The following is a 22,730-nucleotide window of genomic DNA, read 5'->3' on the forward strand; positions in this document are numbered from 1 at the left end:
CAAGCCAAGACAGGAGCAAAATATTTCCCAGACTTTAGTCCTCAGGGGGGGTGGAAAGCTAACCAGGATGAGTAATTTGATGGCACCAGATCCTCTTTCTCACAACAGCGAGCAGCAGCGTAACAAAGCTCTTACAAACAGGAGGCAAGGAAGAGAGAGAGTGGTGTTTCCGACGGGATTGAGCCTTCGTTAATCTAAGGGGGTTCTTGACAAGGGAAGTCTTATGTAAAACCCCTCAACCCAACCCAACCCGAGAAACTGGCTTGGTTCTAGTTTGGCTTCCGCTGTCCAGAGTGACGGTAACGGGTTACATCACTTGTTTGGCACAATGCTGCCTGTTGGGAGGTCTGGCTGTGTGAGAGAGCCAGTTTGTTTCACACCCTTGTGAAATGTGCTTCTGCGGCTTGGGGAATGCTTTCAGGCAGCTTATTTAATGAAATTAGCCCATTTCCCCCAAAAAAATAATGGACTGGGATGCCCAGCAGGAGAAACCACAAAAAGCACACTCGGGCAAGATCTTTTGAAAAATGCAAGGTCTTTCTCTGTCCTTGGTTGAGCAAGACCCGGGAAGGCAGCTCAATTGAATCCCTCAGCACAAAGATGAGAAAAAGCAGATCAAATGCTTGTTGTGTTTCAAGAGAGAGCAACAGCTGGGTTTCCTTCCTCAGCAGCCAGACATCTGAATATTTGTAAGCCATTCGTAGTCAAGAATGAGTTGCTCTTCAGTGCTTTGTGGAGAAGAGCAGAACAGCGGAGTTCTGGATGCCAGGTGTGAAACGATGGCCTATCTCAGAGATAAGCTCAGTGAGCGACAATCTTATGGACAAGAGTTTGAGGACAGTCCTGTTGGAAGAGGTTGGTTTGGAAAAGAACAGGTGTCACGCCCCTGTCGGAATCTGATTCAGAGCAGCTGACAGGGAATGGGAGTGGGCTCCATTGGCTGTGGAAGAAACTGGGGGAGGGCACAGTCCGGGTGGGCAGAGCAGGGAAAAGGTAGAGCAAGGGAGAGAGAATTCAGAGGAAGACCCAGGCCCACCCCCTCTTCATCCTAGGGCACGCAGGGAGGAATGGAGAAGGGAGCAATGTGAGTTGCATGGCTTACGGGGGAGGAAAGGGCCCTGATTCCCTTCATTAGCTGCAGCTGGGAACAGAGAGTTTAAAAAGGAAAGTTGTGCACAGCAACATGTTGGGAACAAACATGAATTTCTCTGGTATCATCGTGGCTTATCTGGGTTCCTGGCGTCTTCCCAACTGTGTGTGTTTTGCTGGCCTTTCAAGTCTGCAATTCCTCCTCCTGCCCTGTCAAGCTAATTGCTGCAGTGTGATTTGTTTGGATTTTTAGTTACAGTTTGTACCTACTTTGTTTTCGGACTGAATTTCCTCCACTTAAAGGCTGTTCTTGCGAGAGGTTGTTCTCCAGCCGAAGGTAACCTGGACATTGTGGGCAAAGTTGGAGATAATAAAGGGACTCTTCTTGCTTATGTGACTGTGTTGGCTTTAGGTGGTGCAGAATACAGCGATAAAGATGGATCTGGTCTTGAGGAAAGAAATGGGAGAGGTGGAATCTTACCTGGTATCAGCCCAGCAACCGCAAGCAGCGTTGCTTTGCACAACGGGGAGAGATGAGAGAAAAGGAAGAGGTTATGGGTAGAGGGAGCTAAAGGATATTTTGCATTAAGCCGCACAGCTCAAGTTTCACAACTCCTTTGCATTTTTAGCAAAATGGAGGAGCCGTGCCAAAAGCAGAGCTGAACACATCTGGTCTGTTGACTTCTTGTTGACTTCCTGTTGTCAAATCCCTAAACTTAACTAAGGTCAAGGACTGACCTTCTGGTATTTGACAGCAGTGGGAAAAACGGATTTGTTTTTTAACCTAGCATTTGCCTTCCCTCCATCCCTCCGTCCCTCCCTCCTTCCTTCCTTGCCTGCCTTCCACTTCTTTCTCTGTCTTCTCCATCTTCCTTCCTTCACTTCTTTTCCTTCTTTCTTCCCTTCTCCCTCCTTCCCTCATCTGCCTTCCTCTATCTTCATCTTCCTTCTTTCTTCCTTCCTTCCCCTCCCTCCCTCATTCCTTCCTTCCTTCCTTCCTCGGTTTACAATGACATAAACAAAGCATCTGAGGGTCTAATTAAAAGCAGACATCATTTTTCAAGCTCTTGAAGGTTCCATCTCACTAGCTGTTTTTAGAGAATGACTTTTAACCACCGAAGATCCGAATTCATAAAAAATGGCATATGAACAGCCTGGTATGGAAAAATGGAGTTAGCTCTCTTCATTCTGGTGTCCTGCAGGGATTTATGGATCCCAGAATTGCAAATCATCACCGCCAGCACCGCCACCATCCAGAAAAGTTGTGAAGACAACAATGAAGTTGTACCTTCAGACTCTGTTTGGAGCATCTTCAAGGCATGTGTGTTGGTCCCTTGCAGCATTGCAAGCGGCCGGTCGTGATGGAGGCAGCCAAGGTCAAAGGGAGCAAGATGCACATTGAAAACAGGGCATTTCCTCCTCCTCCTCCTCCTTCCCCTAAAAGCCTTTTCCAATAAGTAAGTTTTCACTTGGCCAATTCTGCCCGAGGAAACAGGCTGGCTGCTTTGTCAAACCAGCCACCGAGCGTCTTGTTACCCTCTCTTTGCATTTTCCCACGTTGCTCTCTCAAACAAAGGAACAGAAGGCGTGGGTGGAGAAGGGTATTAGGCAAAGCGGCGTAGGAAGCGCCTCAAAAATTACAGACAGCAGCCCAGGCAAGTGAGCCACAATTGTGAAGGGATTGCTCACCATCTGCTTCCTTGTAAGGTGCAGCTCCTAAATAGGATCAAACAGGATCTCACGGATTGCAAGATCTTCACCAGGCCAGGATAAGCGCAGGGCACAATTTCATTATTCAAAAGGCAACCTTCGGCCGCGAGAGCAGGAACGGAGAAGGAGTTTCTAATGTTGGCTTTTGGGTTTAAGCCACGTTCGTCCCTTCATTCAGCAGGGCAAATATTCTGTCTGCATTTCCACTCCGGTTTTAGGCTGGCCGCTTGCAAGCAACAAGGCAGGGACTGTGGTTAATCTGCCAAGATAATGCCAGATAAAAGTATGGGGTATGGGCACCAAGGCAAAGGCTACTGAAGGGCGGCATCTTGGTTAATCCACAGCCAGGCCAGAGAGCAAACCCTTCCAGTACTGATGATGTTGCCTAGCTGGGTCAGGAAATGTCTGTAAGAAAACAAGCTCAGAGAGCACCAAGGACCCCATGGTCCTCTTCTTCTTTTTCTTCTTGTTCCTCCTCCTCCTCCTCCTCCTCCTATCTGCAAACCCCTTTCCCTTCTAGCATTGATGATGCTATGTAGTTGGGTAATGAAACATCTGCAAGAAAACTACCAAGCTCAGAGAGCACCAAGGACCCCACAATTATTCCTCCCTCCTCCTCTCCTCCTCCTCCTCCTCCTCCTCCTCCTCCTCCTCCTCCTTCTTCTTCTTCTTCTTCTTCTTCTTCTTCTTCTTCTTCTTCTTCTTCTTCTTCTTCTTCTTCTTCTTCTTCTCTCCTCCTCCTCCTCCTCCTCCTCCTCCTCCTCCTCCTCCTCCTCCTCCTCCTCCTCTTCTTCACCTCCTCCTCATTATTATTATCATCCTCCTCCTCCTCCTCCTCCTCCTCCTCCTCCTCCTCCTCCCTTCAAACCCCCTCTCCCTTCCAGCACTGATGACCTGCCATTGCAGTGATGTAATTGAGGAGATGCAAAAGGAAGGGGAGGAGATGCTGAGCTGGGAGCTTCAGAGCTTATCTGGAGGCACAAGGCTGATCTGCTGTGAAGGCCGGAGGTTTGGGAAGGGGGCCTGGTGGTGCTATTCTGATCAGGGTGTTGTCTTTTCGCTGCTCAAGAAAGGCAGATAGAGACAGGCTTACAAAACCCATAACAGGCTCCCACACTTGCAAAAGAGAGACGGAGGGAGAGAGAAAAGAGGAAAGGAAGGAAGGAAGGAAGGAAGGAAGGAAGGAAGGAAGGAAGGAAGGAAGGAAGGAAGGAAGGAAGGAATCACTTCCTTTTGCGAGCCATTTTAGTTTGTCCTAAGTGAGCAAACAAATGACCTTTTATCGCTCCTAGGAAAGGACTACCTTTAAAATTTAAACCTTTTGCATACTCGTGCATTTATTTTTTATTTTTTATTTTATTTGGTTTGTCAATTGCTTACAAGATAATAGGTATAAGTAAAACCATAGTTATGAATAGAAGGATACATATAAGAAAAATAAAAGAAACAATAGGACAGGGACGGTAGGCACGTTGGGGCGCTTATACACGTGAGCCAGCATCCAAAAGATTTCCTCGGTGGCTGTAGCCCTTTGAGACGAGAAAGGAAGTCCAGGAAAGCTTCAGGAGCAAGGAAAAGCGTGTGGGCACTCATTCGGACCAGCTTTTTTTAAAAAAAAGTCCCACAGTCGGCATACGAGCCGTGTGAGTCGGTGGGCTGCATTTTAAAAGACTGTTTTAATTGCATTAGGACATTATTTGGGGATGGAGAAGATTTGAAGGTCCTCCACTTTATGCCCACTTCACAAAGGCTGCTCTATTCTCGGGATGAAACCATCCGAAATATTGACACCCACCTTTTCTTAAATACTGCATTTCAGTAATAATTAAGCAAAAGGTCCATAACAAAGAGGTGGAGCAAACAGTATATAATCCACAGGATGGACTTTTGAATTAAAATGGAGGGTCCTCCTTGAATGATTCCTGGAAAGCACACCCCAAGTTTGTATTTCTCATTGGGGCGCATTCCTCCCTAATGCAAACCATTTGCAATCTTCGCAGGAGGCCTGGCAATAAATCTAATATATATATATTTATATTTAAAACAATGGCTACTTGTGATCATGTTCCCTTTCTTGGCACCGTCTTGAAGCCAAAATCGGAACAAACTTCTTCCTCGTCTTAAAAAGGATTTATTTGCTTTGCCTTCTGAAAAAAAAAAAGGGGGGGGTGTTTAATTTCATCCAGGCAAGATTGGTGCTAAATTATTCCAATATGGGGCTGGCCCAGGCCCAGTTTTACGCTGCGCGGAGCATAATGTGTAGCACATCCACGGATCGCCACGTGACGAGCGTTTAATTCGAGCCAGGGAAACGAAGGAGGGCCGTTTCCAAAACTGCATCTAAGGCTTGGAGTAACTGAATAACGTTTGAGCCTTTGGCGCGAGCTTGTATGAAAGGAGGAAGGGGGAAAAAAGCATTTTTATTTATTTATTTTTGCATGGAGCAAAGCAGCCAAACAGAATCAGGGCCCTAGTACCAGAGCAGAAGGAAGGCAAACTGCAGAAAATCCGCTGCAAATGACGGAAACGAGAGAGTAATGTTTGCACAAGGTTAGCTCTGCCTTTACAAGGAGTGAGAGGGACTAATAGCCTTCGCATCGGTGGAGGATTTTTAAGAAGAAACTTAGATAACCCCTTGTCTGAAATGGTAGAGGGCGTCCTGCTTGAAAAATGGGGTTGGACTAGGTCCAGCGGTGGGATTCAAATAGTTTCTCTGCCCTAATGATTTCCTCCAACAACCAGTTCACCAAACTGCCCAGGAAGCTAACAACCAGTTCTCCTGAACTGGTACGAACCGGCTGAATCCCGCCACTCACCAGGTCCCTTCAAACTCTTGTTATTCTGTCATTTCTGCATTGCCTGGAACGGGTCAGTTTGGCTGGCCGTTGATGGTTTAATGAGAGGAACCCAAGTTCTACAGTAGACTATGGGGGGGATGCAATGCTCTTCCCCTTTGTGGCTGGCTAGCAATGCCGGCTGGGGAATCCTGGGAGTTGTAGTCAAAGCTGCCACGTTTTCAGACAGGCGGATACTAAAAGCGAAAGGATTCTCTCTCGCCAGGTTGCTCTGGGTTGGAGAGCTACTACCCGCTTTTGACTCTCTGCCCTCAAATCGTTCAGCCCAAGAGGGAAGGGGAGGAAGGAGAAGGGACCTTAAGAGGGCATCTGTGCATCACAGCCCCTCGTGTCAGGGAAGCAGCATCAGTGGGCCATCAAATCATTGAACTAAGAGGAAGGAGGAGGAAGAAGAGAGGAGGAGGAGGAGGAGACCTTAAAAGATCATCTCCTCCGTCCTCCTGCCCAGGTTCAGTAGCTGGCACAGATCGGGCCCCTTGTGTGGGGGGAAACAGCATCAATGGGCTTGACTGGCCCATCAAATCATTGAATTAAGGGGGAGGAAGAAGAGGCAGGAGGAGACCTTAAAAGATCATCTCCTCCGTCCTCCTGCCCAGGTTCAGCAGCTGGCACAGATCGGGCCGCATAATAACCCGGAAGAGGCATCAGTGGGCATCCTTGGCGCATCAATTCACTGAGGAAGGAGGGAAAGAAGAAGAAGAAAAGAAGGGACCTTAAGAGATCGTCTCTTCCGCCCTCCTACCCAAGTCCGGCAAGGCATTCGGGCCAAGAGAGGACCAAAGCCGCCGCCGGGGCCACGAGGAGCCTCTCCTCCCCCCCCATAAAGGCGCCCCGGTTCTTTCCTGGCCATCCTCCCCCTCCGCCGGCTACGGGCGCAGACCCCGCGGGCGGGCAAGGCAGGGCAGTCCGGGTCTCTCCCTCCCCGCCGCCGCCGCCGCCGCTGGCTCAGCCGGGCTGCCCGGCTCCTCCTCCTCCTCCTCCTGCCGCTTCCCGGGCGGTGCCAGGCGGCGGGGGCGGCGCGTCGGCCGAGGCGGAGCAGGCGAGGCTCCGGGCGAACAAAGAGCGCCGGCCGGCCGGGGCGGAGGGACGCTCGGGCCATGCGGGGCGGCGGCCGGGGCGGCCGGAGCTCAGCCGGGCGCATGGACGGAGCAGCAGCCGGAGGAGGAGGAGGAGGAGGCGGCGCAGGGGCGGCGGCGGCGGCGGCGGGCGGGCGTGAAGCGGCGGCGCTGCCAGCTGCGGGCCACGGGCGCTCCTCTTGCCAGGCCGGGAGGGGATGGCGGCGGCGGCGGCGGCGGGGGGTGAGCTACTCGCCGCCCTGGTGGGTCAACCTGCTGCATCGCCTGCCGCACTTCAGCCTGAGCTGGGAGGCCGCACCCGACGAGTTCCGGCCTGAGGACGCCCAGTACCAGCAGGTCAGCCCGGCGGGGACGCGGCGGCTCCCCTCGCTCGGCCCCTCCTGCGAGGGCCGGCAGACCCATCCTCCCCAGCTGAGCGGGAGACCCATCATTGCAACTGAGCAGGGAGAACCATCCTCCCCAGCTAAGCGGGTAGATCCATCCTCCCCAGCTGAGCGGGAGAGCCATCATTGCAACTGAGCAGGGAGAACCATCCTCCCCAGCTAAGCGGGTAGATCCATCCTCCCCAGCTGAGCGGGTAGACCCATCCTCCCCAGCTGAGCGGGAGACCCATCATTGCAGCTGAGCAGGGAGAACCATCCTCCCCAGCTAAGCGGGTAGATCCATCCTCCCCAGCTGAGCGGGGAGACCCATCATTGCAACTGAACGGGGAGACCCATCCTCCCCAGCTGAGCGGGAGACCCATCCTCCCAGCTAAGCGGGGAGACCCATCCTCCCCAGCTGAACGGGAGACCCATCCTCCCCAATTGAGCAGGGGAGACCCATTCTCCCCTCCCCAGCTGAGCCCATCATTGCAACTGAACGGAGACCCATCCTCCCATCCTCCTCCCCAGCCGAGCTGCAGACCCATCCTCCCCAGCCAGCCTCCTTTGCAGCTGCCAGCTCAGCCGGATGACTTTCGGCTCTCCTCCCCCCCCCCACCCCCTTGGTCCGTGGCTGGGAGCGATGGGGCCGGGTTGGGGGAAGGGGAGCTCCTGAGTGGGGGGGATTATTTCTATTTGGGGGAGTGAAGCCTTCGCCGTCTTGCTTGGTTCCAGCCGCCCGGTGTTACGTGCGGCGCCCTGATTCTCCCTTCGCCTCCCCTTTCCTTTCCCTCCCCCAAACTTTTCTCCCGGCCCCCGCGGATCTTTCCAAAGCTGCTTTTCGCGGGGAGGGGGCCCGAGAAGCAACTGGGTCGGGGGTTTCCTCCCTCCCCGGAGCCCCCTCCCCCAAAGCCTTTCCTGATCTGCTGCTTTCCCTTTCATCTCTGCCCGGGAGCCCCCTCTCCCTCCCTCTCCCAAGTGCTGCCTTAACCTCGATTCCTGGCTAGGAAGGAGGGGAGGGGAGGAGGGGAAACTGGAGGGGTCTCTGAATTCTGAAAGCCACCTATTTCCCCCCTTTTCCAGAAATAGCGGCTGATGAGAGGACCCGTCCCCAAAGCCCAGGGGTGGTTAGTTGCATCCACTTCCAAGGTTGAATTGGAGCGTCGCCAGTCCCTGTGTGTGAATTCCCCGCTTGGTTCTGCTTCCCTGGAAGAACCTTCTTCCTGTAGCATTCCCAAGAACACCCCTCCCCCCCCCAGGCCTTAGAGAGGGAGGCCTTGGGGTTTGAGGAGGGGGAGTGGGTGGGGGAGGGTTTCTGAGAGCTGCCATTGTTAGTCTGCCTGGAGGGAACCTGAGGTCCTGTTGTTATTCTGGGAAGGAAGGAAGGAAGGAAGGAAGGAAGGAAGGAAGGAAGGAAGGAAGGAAGGAAGGAAGGAAGGAAGGAAGGAAATATAGACAGAAAGAGGGAGGGAGGGAGAAAAGGAAGAAAGAAAGGGAAAGAAGAGGGAGAAAGAGAGAAGGAAGGGAATATAGACAGAAAGAGGGAAGGAGGGAGAAAAGGAAGAAAGAGGGAAAGAAGAGGGAGAAAGAGAGAAGGAACGAAATATAGATGGAAAGAGGAAGGGAGGGAGAGAAAGAAAGAAAAAGAAGAAAGAAATGGAAAGAGAAAGAAGGAAATATAAAAAGGGGGAGAGAAAGAAAAATGAGAAGAAAGAAATGGAAATAAGAGGGGAAAAGAGAGAAGGAAGGAAATACAGATAGAAAGAGAGGAAGAAAAGGAAGAAAGAGGAAAGGAGGAAGAGGGAGAAATAGAAGGAAGAAAATATAGATAAAGGGAGGGAGGAAATATAAATAAAGAGAAAGGGAAGGAGGGAAAAGGGGAAGGAAGGGAGGGGAGAGAAAGAAATAGAGGAAGAGAGGAAGGAAATAGAGATGGAAAGAGGGAGGGGAGAGAGAGAAAGAAAAGGAAGGAAGAGGAAAGGAGGAAGAGGGAGAAATAGAAGGAAGAATATATAGATAAAGGGAGGGAGGAAATATAAATAAAGAGAAGGGGAAGGAGGGAAAAGGGGAAGGAAGGGAGAGAGAGAAAGAAAGAGAGGAAGGAAGGAAAGAGAGAGCTAGAAATAGAAGAAGGGAGGAAGGAGGAGAGCAGATCCTGCTTGGTGAACCCCCTTCCTGGCCTTCCTTTCCGCCTTCCTTCCTCTTTTGGCTGCATCCCCAAGCCAAGTCTGCAGCAAGCGGCCTGTGGGAACACGTGCAGAATTTGGGGGGTTGCAAATGACGTCATGATGGACGTCATCGGAGGCCGGCAGGCAAATCGGCCAAGGGGGCAGCAGGGGCACCCACCGCTGCATACCTGCCCTGCCAGCCTTTGCCTCCATCCCCCTCCCCCTCCCCTCCTCCCCAGCTCCAGCCAGGCCTTCCAGCACCACCTCCCCCCCCCCAAAATGGAGAAGTGGCTGGAGAGTGGGAAGGGCTTTACTCTGCCTGGCCTCCTAAGCCAGCCGGATCTCCAACAGAATTGCAAAAAAAAAAAAAAAAACCATCCTTGGTGGAATTTGGTGCTTAAAAATGGCTGGAAGGATCCCTCCTCCTCCCCCCCCGACCCCCCAGACAAAAATATTGCAGAGTTGGAGGCTTGAAGGCAGGAAAGGCTGGAATGAGGCTTCCCTTTTCCCTTTGTGCTTTGCCTCTTCCTTCCCTCCTAACGGATTCACGACGACGATGAGCCATTTTATTTTATTTGATTTATTCTCCTCCAGTATCCCATTTTCTCTTTCATCCTTCCTTCCCCTTTGCTCATCGTTGCAACGGTTTCAGTGTAGAGGGGGTAGAGGAGATCTTCTCTTCCCTCAAATGAAAATATCCCAAAAGGTAGGGAGCTGTAGTGTGAGGGGGTCCTCCGAGGTCTTTCCCCCCCTTTGGGGAATAAACCCCCCTTTCCTTTCTAAAGGGTGCCGCTTCTGGCCTCTAGCATCTTTATTTTAACCCCATTCAACCTCTGGATGAACGGGATTGGCTTGAAGCCCCCTCCCAATGTTGTTTCAAAAATCCCCTTTCTAGGTGTCCCTCCCTAATTAAGGTTTGTCCGTTTGTACAGCTTTGGTTAAAGGTTTCTGTAGACCCTTTGAAGGACTGGTGAAGCACCTGTAAATCATGGAGGTTAGAGTTGTTGCTTGCCGATGTGAAGGGCTAAATAAATTACATCATCCTATTCCTCCTGCAGCCCAAGTCATTTCCTTCCTTCTCTGACTGCAAACGCAAACTCCGATTTCTAGTCACTTTTTCCTTCCTTCCTTCCTTCCTTCCTTCCTTCCTTCCTTCCTTCCTTCCTTCCTTCCTTCCTTCCTTCCTTCCTTCCTTCCTTCTGTCCTTCCGTCTCCTTCCGTCCTTCCTCCCTTCCTATTCTTTTTCCTTCCTTCCTTCCTTCCTTCCTCCCTCCCCCCTTCCTCCTTCCTTCCTTCCATCCTTCTGTCCTTCCTCCCTTCCTATTCTTTTTCCTTCCTTCCTCCCTCCCTCCCTCCTGATTCTTTTCCTTCCCTCCTTCCTTCCTCCCCCCCCTTCCTTCCTCCTCCTTCCATCCTTCCGTCCTTCCTCCCTTCCTTCCTCCCTCCCCTTCCTTCCCTCCTTCCTTCCTTCCTTCCTTCCTCCTTCCTCCCTTCCTTTTCTTTTCCTTCCTTCCATCCTTCCTCCCTTCCTATTCTTTTTCCTTCCTTCCTTCTTCCCTATTCTTTTTCCTTCCTCCCTTTCTCCCTCCCTATTCTCTTTCTTTTGCCTCCCTCCCTCCTGTATTCAGTAATGAGATACTAGTTCTTGATTTAGGACCATGTACCCCCTTGGGGGTATTTGAATGCCTTTTGCTATGTTGCATTCAGGTCTCTCTTTGTTCCAGTTTTGCGTCCTGCCATGCTCTGAGCACCAGACAACAGAAAGTCCCTTTTAGCAAAGAGGTCACTGAGAATGCAGGCAAAACCATTCTGAACAGGAGAGTTAATCATAAGCACTTTCTCTTTTATTAACCCATCCTTGTGACCACACGTTGGAGAGGTTAAAGTACACATGGGCTCTCTGTGTGTGTCAACACAAGAGATCTGGTTTTTTTTATCTTTGAGGTAGCAATAGAGGAGAATATTTGGGGTGGAAATGAAGGATGTTAGAAGGGAGGGGGTTTGCAGGGAGGAGGAGGAGGAGGACTGAGTGGTCCTTAGTGGTCTCAGAGCTTGGTTGTTTTCTTGCAGACATTTCATGACCCAACTAGATAACATCATCAGTGCTAGAAGGGAGAGGGGTTTGCAGGGAGGAGGAAGATGAGGAGGACTGTTGGGTCCTTAGTGGTCTCTGAGTTTGGTTGTTTTCTTAACAGACGTTGGCATGACCCACCTAAGTAACATCATCAGTGCTCGAAGAGGGAAGAATTTGCTCCCTACTTATATACAAACCTGTTCTAGCATTGATGATGTTACTTAATTTGGTCATGAGATGTCTGCAAGAAAACAACCAAGCTCAGAGACCACTTTAAGGTAAGTCAACATAGTTCTGAGTTGGATGTGTTGTTAGGACTGATGTGTTGTTGGATGTGTTGTTAATATTTGTAGAAATGTGGGACAAGGCAAATTAAACAAATAAACAAACCAGGACATTATTTTGCAAAAGCCCAAGATGGCCTGTTTTTTTCCCCCCACCCTTGTAATCTTTGCTTCTCTCTTGAGCTTCTTTTCCTAGTTCTGGGTATGGAAACTTCAGCGTAAAAATTCCTGCCAAGCTGTGTCTTTTTCCTCACTTCACTTGAGAGACCCTCAGGCACAGAATTATTATCCTTCTCTGTTTCTTGGCACGGTTTGTCTATTCCTGCTTCTGGAATTTTCATTGGTGGATTTGCTTTTCCTGCAAAAGTTGGAATTAGATCTGGGAGGAGAGACCTGTTCCAGCTGTATCTGTTTTTATCATTGTGGCGGGTTGCGTGGATTTATACATTTGACTTATTTTCAGGTTTATTTCGTCGCCGCCGCCGGTCCTTGGTTGCAAACGATCCTGGGAATTGCAGTTGTGTTCCAGGGATTTTAAGGAATTTTTTTCAGCACCCTTGACAGTTCCTGAGAATTACTGAGGGTAGCTGGAAAAGTTCAAAATATTGGCCAGATCTCGAAGAGAGACTTTAAAACTGTCCCTGGATAAGCAATTGTTGGATTATTAAGGAAAAGCTGTTACGAACCTGGATGTTTTTTTTAAAAAAACAAATTTATAAAAGTTTTTAAAAAAAACCTTTACTCAAATGACCCCCATCTTGCTTCAACAAGCTTATCCTCTTACAACAGAGATCTCCAAACTTGGCAACTTTAAGACTGGTGGACTTCAACTCCCAGAATTCTCCAGCCAGCATAGCTTACTCTCTTGTAATCCCTTCCTCTGCAATCTCTCTCCACTTTAGGAGATTAAGTGAGAGAAAAAGCAGGCCTAGCTGGCTGGGGAATTCTGGGAGTTGAAGTCCACCACTCTTAAAAGTTGCCAAATGTTGAAAAATTGCCTTTTTAGCAATTTTTGCAATGTAATAATTAGCAATTTTTGCAATTTAATAATTGGGAGATCCATTTCTTTATGTCAACTCTTCCAACCTCCCTCGTCCCTCCCTTTTAAGGGGATGGAAAATTCAACTTTCCTATTTTTTTTTCCCCAACCTCCATTTTCCGGGGGAAGGACTTTTATCAATCTGCTACTGTCGACAGTTTGAATGTGGTGGTAGCTGATAAGAAGGATTCCAACTTTTTGGGGTGGGTGGGGGAAAATGTGAACAAAGCACGCTGGAATGCATAATCTGACGTTTCTCTTGCACCATTTTTGCTTTAATATTATATATTTGGGCAATTTATTCGGGCTCCGGTTTGATTTGGAATTCGCATCCCTCCCAAATACAGGCAGTCCTTGACTTATGACAGTTCACTTAGTGACCAAAGTTACAGTGGCATTGAAAAAGTGACTGATGGCTGTTTTTCATACTTACAATCGTTATGGCATCCCCGTGGTCACGAGATCAAAATTCAGAGGCTTGGCAACTGACATGTACTTAGGACGGTTGCCACCCTCTGATGAGAAAAGTCAAGTGGGAAGCCAGATTTACTTAACAACCATGTTACTAAATTTAACAACCATGGCGATTCACTTAACAACGGCAGAAAGAAAGTTCATTAAATGGGGCAAAATTCCCTTAACCAGGTTCCCACAAACTAAGTCAATGCGGGAAGCCAGATTTGCTCAGAATTTATCAGCGTGATTTGGTATAACGACTCTCGTGATTTGCCTATAAACCTTGTCAAAAAAAAACCAAAAAAAAGGTGGTAAAATTGGAGCCAACTCCCATAACCACCTCCTTGTTTAGCCATGGAAATTCTGTGTCTTCCAACTCTGTTGTAAGTGAAGGACGTACCTGTTTGTGTGTTCTTAACATTGTTTAGCCCTGATTTCTCCATCGCTACACTTGCTCCATACAATGCTCCGACACCGGAAGTTTTTAAGAAGAGATTGGATAGCCAATTGTCTGAAATGGGATTGGGTTTCCTGCCTGACCAGGGGTTGGACTAGAAGACCTCCAAGGTCCCTTCCAACTCTATAATTCTATTCTATTCTATTCCTATTCTTCTCTATATTCTATTCTTTTCTATTCTATTCTTCTAATTTTAATTCTGTTTATCACTGGAGGTTTTAAGAAGAGACTGGACAGCTACCTGTCTGAAATAGTATTCTCTCTTCTCTATTTTCTATTCTATTCTCTATTCTGTTCTCTATTTTCTTTTTTATTCTCCATTCTATTCTATTCTCCTCTCTCTCCTCTCCTCTCTCCTCTCCTCTCCTCTCCTCTTCTCTTCTCTTCTATTCTATTCTATTCTATTCTATTCTATTCTATTCTACTGCATGGGTGAAAGGCTGGCCAGCTTCTTGATAGATTGCTCATCTTGGTTAGGAACCTCGGTTAGTTAAGCAATGGTGCACACTTGGTTCCCATCCTGTCATGGCAGCATCTGTCTCAGCATAAAACTACGGTGAATCACCAGGTTCCCGTTAAAAAACTGAAAAAGAGAGCAAGGGGAAATATTTAAGATCAAGCTCAGTTGCACAAGAATACATGCTGGCTATAATTAAAATTACAGACACAGACACAGAAGCATTAGGGATTCCATTGGCTGATATCTTGCTTGTTAGCATTTATCACAATTGCTCACAAAATTAGCCCAGTTGTAAGGAGACTGCTACTGAATCTATTTATTTATTTAAAAAGAGGAATATTTCAGGTTTTGGACATGAATAGGGAAGATAACTGTGCTTACCTGTGACGCCACCTTATGGGACAGGTCATTAGTCTGATGAATGAAGCCTCGTTTGCAGCAATAACGCCATGTTTCTAGAGTGCACGCAGTCTACTATAGCCCCTTAGGGTTTAAGGCTTTGCAACTACAGAGAGAAGCTAAAGGGGTAGAAGGAAGGTACGGCCATCTACATGGCCAAATCATTCCGAGCTGATTAGGTAGCGGCATAGAAGAGACTATTTGCAGTTCAGAGTTGAGCTGCAGTTTCCTTGGTGTTCTTTTGAGTTTGGTTTCTTTTCTTGCAGACATTTTGTGACCCAACTAGATAACATCATCAGTGCTAGAAGGGAGTGGGGGTTTTGTGGAGAGGGGGAGGGGAGGGGGAGGAGAAGTGTGGGGTCCTTGGTGCTCTCTAAGCTTGGTGGTTGTCTTGCAGATATTTCATGACCCAACTAGGTAGCATCATCAGTGCTAGAAAGGGAGAGGGGATGCAGGGAGGAGGAGGAGGAGAACTGAAGGGTCCTTGGTGCTCTCCAAGCTTGGCTTTTATTTTCTTACAGACGTTTTATGACCCAACTAAGTAACATCATCAGTGCTAGAAGAGAATGGACTTTTCTCTCTGAGCAAACTTCTAGCACTGTTGATGTTACCTAGTTGGATCATGCAAGAAAACAGCCAAGCCCCAAGCAACCAAGGACCCCAGAATTAAGCAATGCGTGTTTTTCTGCAGTGGGGACTTCACCAGGAATTGGTGTTAGATCTTCTGCAGGCAGCGACTTTTCCAACCCAGGTCGCCACCCCGTAGGGCAGTCACCCCAAACCTTTCTCTCCCTAGATGGGCAAGACTTCAGTCCTCAACCCAATTGCAGCTCTGACGCACACACAAATCTTTCTATACGACTTGTATTTGCTTTCTTTGGTCTGGCTTGGGAGTGTCTTCATATCTCCAGGTCAACAAACAGCTGGTGCAATGTACATTTGTCATATTCCTGTGAACTTTGTATTGTGTGCACTTCTACTAGCAATACCATCTCTCTCTGTGTGTGTGTGTGTGTATGTGTCCTTTTCCCATAACCTTTTCCAAATGAGTCACCTTGGAAGGAACAGTTTCTCAAAGCTTCTCTTGAATAGTTTGGCCCATGTTGCTATCTTCATCTCTTGTCTTCTCACCCAAAAATATTCTCACCAACAAAAGTTGGTTGAAGGCAAAAATCTGGGCTTGTAGGACCCAAATCATTTATCAGAGCCATGAAATCTGCAATACAAGCCATCTTCAGACTAGTGGTTGTATTATTATTATTATTATTTCTTGGTAGCTCCAATTCCTTCTTACTGGTTTTGGGGGAGAGAAGAAGGAGCAGTTGTAAAGTGCTAAAGTCAGGTAGGAATATTTGTGATCAAGGATTATCTTCAGAGGACCCATATCTGAATCTTGAGTAGCTCTTTTGGATCCAGCCTTTATAGCACGAGATATTTTTAGAGCCAATAATACCAATTATTGTGTCATGGAGCTGAAGGCAAAGCGCCTGAAGAGTTGTGAGTCGCTCAAACTACAACGAAGTAATTACATAGTAGAGTCAATTGTTGCTAGCAATAAACGGCGTTATTCTTTCTAATAGCTTCTGGCCTTTATTTCTATAGCAATTTAAGAGGCCTTGAAGGAAAAAAAAAAGTATATGATGTAATCTCATTTGTCTTATTTTCGGTTCCCTGTGTGATACATGCGAACAAATGCATATTTCGAGAAAGGGAAACCACTTAATGTATTCTCTGGTTACTCTTCGTATTGAATTGTTTTGGGGCTGTGTAATGTGGACAGGAAAGCGATATCTCAGCAGGAAGTTGAATTTTCCAAGCATCTGTTTTTACTGTTTCTCTCAGTTGAACCAGGGGAAAAATTTTACACGTTTTAAAAAAAAATTAAAAATAGCTTTCCAGAAATCAGAGCCCATTTTTATTACTACTGATAAAATCTGTTGTTGTTTTTTTTTGCACTGTGGAAAGGTATTAAAAGACATTTCTGGAAAATTCCACCTTTTCGCTGGGAGTTCATGCATGCAAGTTGCTGTGTTTTGCAATGATATTCAGGGTTAATTTTCGATGAACAGCATTCAAACTGGTTTTTCTCCTGATGTGGAACTGGGTGGCCACACAATCACTGCTATCCAGGGCTAGTTAAAGTGACTACAGTAGAGCTAGTCCTTGGCTTATGACCACAATGGAGTCCAAAATATGTTGTCGCTAAGCAAGGCCTTTGAATTGCCACAGTTGTTAAATGAATTATGCAGTTGTTAAACGAATCCCAATTGGCAAACGTGTGTCCCCAGGATGCTGCAACCATCAACAACAAAAAAAGGTGTCAGTTGCCAAAAAACCCTGAATTTTGATCATGTGACTTGGGATATTGCAATGGTTGTAAGTGCGAGCAGTGCCACCAAAATTTCAAATGGTTTCGTTGTAAGTCAAGGACTACCTGTATGTGCTGTTGCAAGCACAGGCTGATTCATGGACTACTTTGGAGACTTTACATTTTATTGTGATGTGTTTTTTAACCTTTTTTGTTTGTTGTTGTTCCATTGAAATTTTAATCCAAGGAAGTGTTGGATCCAGTAAATCCTTTGAGGTGAAAAGGAAAATGCATTCCCAGCGGGGATCCCATTTCCTTGGAGCTGTTTTATGTTGGGACTTCTTCCATGCCTCAAAAAACAAGAAATCTGGAACCATCTCCGTAGTTTTGCTTTGAAAATCATGGAACAATGCGAATTTCGACCCAGACAATTTAAGGAAAAACTAATTTGCAAAACGGAAGCCTTCGGGTGCAAAAAAAATTTTTTTTCTTTGCTGGACAGAGGTGCCCTTGTTTTTCTATTAGTTTTTTTTTTTGCCCCTCTTCGTAGACTTCCTTCCTTCCTTCCAAGAAACTCCACAATGCCTTTTTCGATAGTTCACAACACAATTGTTCTGCTCTCCTCCGATTTCTGAAAATTTGGACCTTGTTCGTCGTAGCTGCTGGATCATCTTAAAACAGCAGAAATCCCAAAAATGGAAAACCGAAAAATGCTTGAGAAAATAGCTCGAAAGAGAACTTTAAAACATTTTGCAGGAAAAAGGTCCTGGGATTTAATTTCGATCTTCCGTTAAATCTTGGTTGATCTGGCTGGCAAACATTTTCTCCTTGGGAAATCAGGGTGTATTTGAGTAAAAGACCCACCAGATTGAATCCGTCTGAAAGGTGGATGCTTTATTTTGATTGATATATTTATTTATTCAATTTCTATGTTATAGCTTTCCATCTAGCCAAGATTAGTAGTTATTGGACACCTTGTCATGCCCTTGTTAGAGTCGGACTCTGAGGGAGAGGAGGAACAGCCAGTGGAGGTGTGGCTCTGGAAGTTGTAGTAGAGGAGGCTGAGGAAGGGCAGAGGCCAGCTGAGCAGTCAGAGGAAGACCCAGGCCCATCCCCTCTTCATCCTAGGGCACGCAGGGAGGAACAGAGAAGGGAACAACTTGACTTATGAGAGAGGAAGCGGCCATGATCCCCCTCATTGGTTGCAGCTGGGGAGAATAGTATATTAGAGAGACAGTTAAAACACAGCGTTCAATGTGTGTTTTATTTTGGGCTGAACTTATCTTGGTTAAAGGACTGTGTCTTGTTATCTCCTTGAATTTGGTAATTACTTATCCTGGTCCGTTGTGGAATTTCCTTCATTGTAGTTTGTTTTGGTTTTTTTATTTCACCTCTATCTGCTCATTAAGTTCGGACTGTATTGCTTTCTTTTGAAGACTATTTTTGAGTACGTTTCATCTCCAACTGAGAATTATTGAACAGTGAGGCCAAGTTGGAGGCATTAAAGGACATTTATTTACATTTTGGATTTTGTTACGTTTGTGTTACACTCCGGGTCATCACACACCTATAGAGGGCTACCCCCTATTTTAAAGTTATTGTTCCCCCAAATGCTGTTGATGTCCAGTGAAGTAGTCTTTGACTTACGACCACAATTGAGCTCCAAATTTCCATTGCTAAATGAGACAGTCGTTAAGTGAGTTTTGTCCCGTTCTACGACCTTTCTTGCCACAATTGTTAAGTGAATCGCTGCAGTGACCCAGTTGTTAGGTAAATACAGTTTCCTTATTGACTTTGCTTGTCAAAAGGTCAGCAAAGGGGATTGCGTGACCCCAGGAAGCACACAGCAACCATCATAAGTATGAGTCGTTCGCCGAGCATCCAAATTTCGATCTTTTGGGGATGCTACAGGGGTCGAAAGCATGGAAAAATGGCCAAAAGACCCTTTTATCAGTGCCATTGTAACTTGGAACAGCCACTAAATAGAATAGGAGAGTTGGAAGGGACCTTGGAGGTCTTCTAGTCCAACCCCTGCCTAGGCAGGAAACCCTACACCCACTTCAAACAAATAGTTATCCAACATATTTTTAAAAAACTTCCAGTGTTGGAGCATACAATTTCTGAAGGCAAGCTGTTCCACTGATTAATTGTCGTAATTTCTCCTTAGTTCTAGGTTGCTTCTCTCCTTGATTAGTTTCCACCCATTGTTTCTTGTCCTGCCTTCAGGTGCTCTGGAGAATAGTTTGACCCCCTTTTCTTTGGGGCAGCCCCTCAGATATTGGAAAACTGCTATCGTGCCTCAGTTGTATGATCTGCTGTAAATCTGTATCGTGTTGCCTGTTAAACCAGATAACAGATAATTGGAAGGGGCCTTGTAGATCATCTAGTCCAACCCCCCTCCCAAGTGGGAGATCCTATACCATTTTTGACAGATGGGAGTCCAATCTCTTCTTGAAAGTCTCAAGTGATGGAGCTCCCATAACTTCCAAGGGCAACTTCTGTTCCATGGGTTGATTGTTCTCACTGTCAGAAAGTTTCTCCTTATTTCCAGGTTGAATTCTTGGCTTCACAGCCTGTTGTGTAAATCACCAAAATAAAATTAAAGTAAAATAAAAGAGGGACATCCTGGATTTCCCAGGGTGGCTCACCATTGGTTTGTTTGGGCTCCCAAGCGATCCACATCTGGCAGGACAGAGGTGGCCATCTGCGATGCAGATGGAGCCCCCTCATCCCTCTTCTCGAAGGCTTCCAAGTTTATTTTTAAGCTGCTTAATCATCCGAGGGGGGAAAAATAAATATTGTGCAGAGCCTTGAACACGGATGAATCACATGATGATTCAAAGTCCTCTGCACGCCAAGCCTGAGTGAAACACACAGAAAGAAAGAAAGAAGAAAGAAAGAAAGAAAGAAAGAAAGAAAGAAAGAAAGAAAGAAAGAAAGAAGGAAGGAAAGAAGGAAGGAAGGAAGGAAGGAAGGAAGGAAGGAAGGAAGAAAGAAGAAAGAAAGAAAGAAAGAAAAGAAAAGAAAGAAAAAGAAAGAAAGAAAGAAGAAAGAAAGAAAGAAAGAAGAAAGAAAGAAAGAAAGAGATAGCCAACTAGAAGAAGACACAAACTTCCTACAACTTAGGAATCTGTGCTAGTCATTTCTGGCTCCAGGGGGCCGGTGCTCATCTCCATTACAAAGCCGAAGAACCAGCGCTGTCCAAAGACGTCTCTGTGGTCATGTGGCCGGCAGAAATAAACGCCAAAGGCGCACGGAGGAACACTGTTCCCTTCCCACCAAAGGAGTCCCTATTTTTCTACTTGCATTTTTTTATGTGCTTTCAAGCTGCTAGGTTGGCAGAAGCTGGGACAAGGAATGGGAGCTCACTCCGTGACGCGGCGCTAGGGATTCGAACCGCCGAACTGCCGACCTTCCTGATCGACGAGCTCAGCGTCTTAGCCACGGAGCCACCGCGTCCCTGATTTAAAATAGAACCAAAGGTGGTATTCACAACTTCTGGAGAACTGGTAGCGGAAAGTTTGAGCCAATCCCGCCTCTGACTGGAGATTTTACAGGCTCCTTCCCCTGCCACGCCCACCAAGCCACGCCCACAGAACCGGTAGTAAAACAAAAATGGAATCCCACCACTGAATAGAACCATCCCAAAAATAAATACATAATTTTGCAATAACCGGGCAAAGTAGCCTTGGTGTCTCCAGTGGAGAATTCCTACTCTCTGTGGCATGTGAAGTTGTGGACCAACAAAAGAGGAACGAGGATTTGTGCGCAGTTGTGGTGCGTCCCTGGAAGGACCAGCGAGGAAATAAAAAGCTATTCAACCAGATTTTTGCTGTCAACAGTGGAATTCATGGTGAATGGGGGTTGGTGGGGGGGATAAGAAATGTGGACTGTTTCACTGAGCCGATATAAAAATGGAACAAGAGGCCTTTTTCAGGATTTAATAAATGGATTTGTGCGGAATATGAAAGCAAGCTTCTGAACAATTTCCATATTCAGGTTTTTTTCCCCCCCCCTTCTCTCTATTTCAGACTTGTATTTTTGTATCCGCTCTCTCTTCCTCCCTCCCTTGTTTTTTGGTGAGCCTTTTGTAATGGTCATTAAGCAGATCTCTGCAGTCATTAAGCGAATCGCAATCCTTCCATGACTTTGCTTGTTGGAAGATGGATGGGAATGGTCTGAGCTTGCGTCATAAATGCATATTTTGGTTGCCAAATGCCCAAATTTGAATTCCATGATTCTGGAGTTGCTATGACGGTTGTAAGTACGAGAACTGCTCCTTTTTTTCAGTGCTCTTGTAACTTCTAATGGTCGCTAAACAAATGTTTGTAAGTCGAGGGCTATGGCAATCTTCTGTTTTGGTTTAGAGGGCCATATTTGAAAAATAACATTTTTCATCCAAACCTATATGTAATTTGTAATAATGTGGAATAATATGAAAACCCACAGACAGGGGTTTTCCACCCTGAATCGGAAATGCAGAAGGCATCCTTTGTGGGTTAAAAATGCACTTTTTTGAGTATATCAATTTTTTTATTATTTTTCCGAGATATAAAATACAAAGGACAATAAAAAGTAATGGAAAACTAGGGGGAAGGAAAAAAGGAAGAAGAGAAAATAGGAGGTGGAAAAGAATAAAGGAAAAAAAAGGCATTGGCTTCCAACTCTCTTTATTCTAATGTTATTAGAAGTTAATAACATTACAACCTCAACTTTTTACTTTTATACAATAGTATATACAGTAGCTATTTCTATAACAACAAACCTATCTAATCCACAAAAACAAGAACAAAATTTCATTTTTTCCCCTCCCATCACAAGCACAAAGTCCCAAAGCGATTTCCAAATAAAAACAAAGTTAAATATATTGCCATCTTTGGATAAAAGAATCAATTTAACAATCTCTGCTTTTCCTTGTGGGAAGGGAAATAATACAGTATATATATTTCTGTTTGCTGATTAGAATAGAATATAACTTTATTACGGACTTAGACCAGCAATAGCCGTCACTATTTACAATATATAAAAAATAATAATACTGACACATTATAGTATATTAATAGTCGATAGTAACATCCCTGCTAAGAAAATACGTGTTAGGGTCATTCCCTGGTTGATATGAGTGGGGAGCCAATAAGTATGTGTGTAAATATCATTTTTCCAAAGTTTGTTCTATCTCCCAAAATTGTCACAAGTTGACAGCTATAATTCTGTAACCAATTTTTTTCTAGTAGACATTGCAGCAAGACAGAATTTTGCCACCGCACGCGTAATAGTTGGGTTTGAATCCTGGAGGAGAAAGTCTACATACAAATTGTCTGCCCTCCCTGGCGATCTCTCCAGTAAGGGGAGAGAATACACAATGAACTATAAACTCTGTATAACTCACAATACAATAAAACATGTGAGATATCTTTGATTTCTCCTTTACCACATCTACATACCCGTTCTGCTATTGGTGTTTTCTTATACCTGATTAATCTTTACAGGCTGTCACTATTTATATTAATAAAATTCGCTGTATTCTTTCAGATTTTTTTTTAATCCTCTAAAGGGAAAAAAAATAACCTTTCCCCTAAATTTTAAAACATTAAACTTTGCTTTAAAAACTGTTCTAAAAATCAGTAAGCTCTAAGATCTAAACTGTGAGCGGAAACCCGGGATCCGGAAGTTTCTATTTCTTGTGGTTTTTTTTTTCTCTTTAAGTTACATGAAAATGGCTCCTTTTAAAACGCTTTGCAAGCAAACCAATTATTGCATTACCTTAGCAATGCATCATCTCGGAGTAGATTTCGATAGATGTTTCCGTCTCTTTCTCTGAGAAGCCAGCAATGCCTCCCTGCATTTTTGTAGAGTGAGAACCTTGAGTGGCATGAAATAGATCTGAATTTCTGCTAACAACAGTTGCAATCATTGAATCACATTCCACCCATGACTCCTGCTCATAAAAAACCAGCCATTAAAGTGTAATTGTGTTTGCCTTAAAACCTCAC

General features: G+C 45.9%; 1 protein-coding gene across 2 annotated transcripts in view; it reads left to right on the top strand.

Annotated features, from left to right (window-relative positions):
- Positions 1-6,669: 6,669 nt before the first annotated feature.
- Positions 6,670-22,730, top strand: part of TTYH3 (tweety family member 3) — a 52,647-nt gene continuing 36,586 nt past the window's right edge. The window contains exon 1 of one of the 2 annotated variants that reach the window (XM_087942212.1): positions 6,670-7,066. In XM_087942212.1, coding sequence (XP_087798338.1) covers positions 6,752-7,066 — 315 coding nt within the window. In that variant the 5' untranslated portion in view covers positions 6,670-6,751. The remainder of the gene's footprint in view (positions 7,067-22,730) is intronic. The other variant, XM_087942211.1, reaches the window with a different exon arrangement.

This window comes from Notechis scutatus, chromosome 12, assembly GCF_049901735.1.
Source record: "Notechis scutatus isolate UNSWTSFEM ecotype Mainland chromosome 12, rNotScu1.2, whole genome shotgun sequence".
NCBI lineage: Eukaryota > Metazoa > Chordata > Lepidosauria > Squamata > Elapidae > Notechis > Notechis scutatus.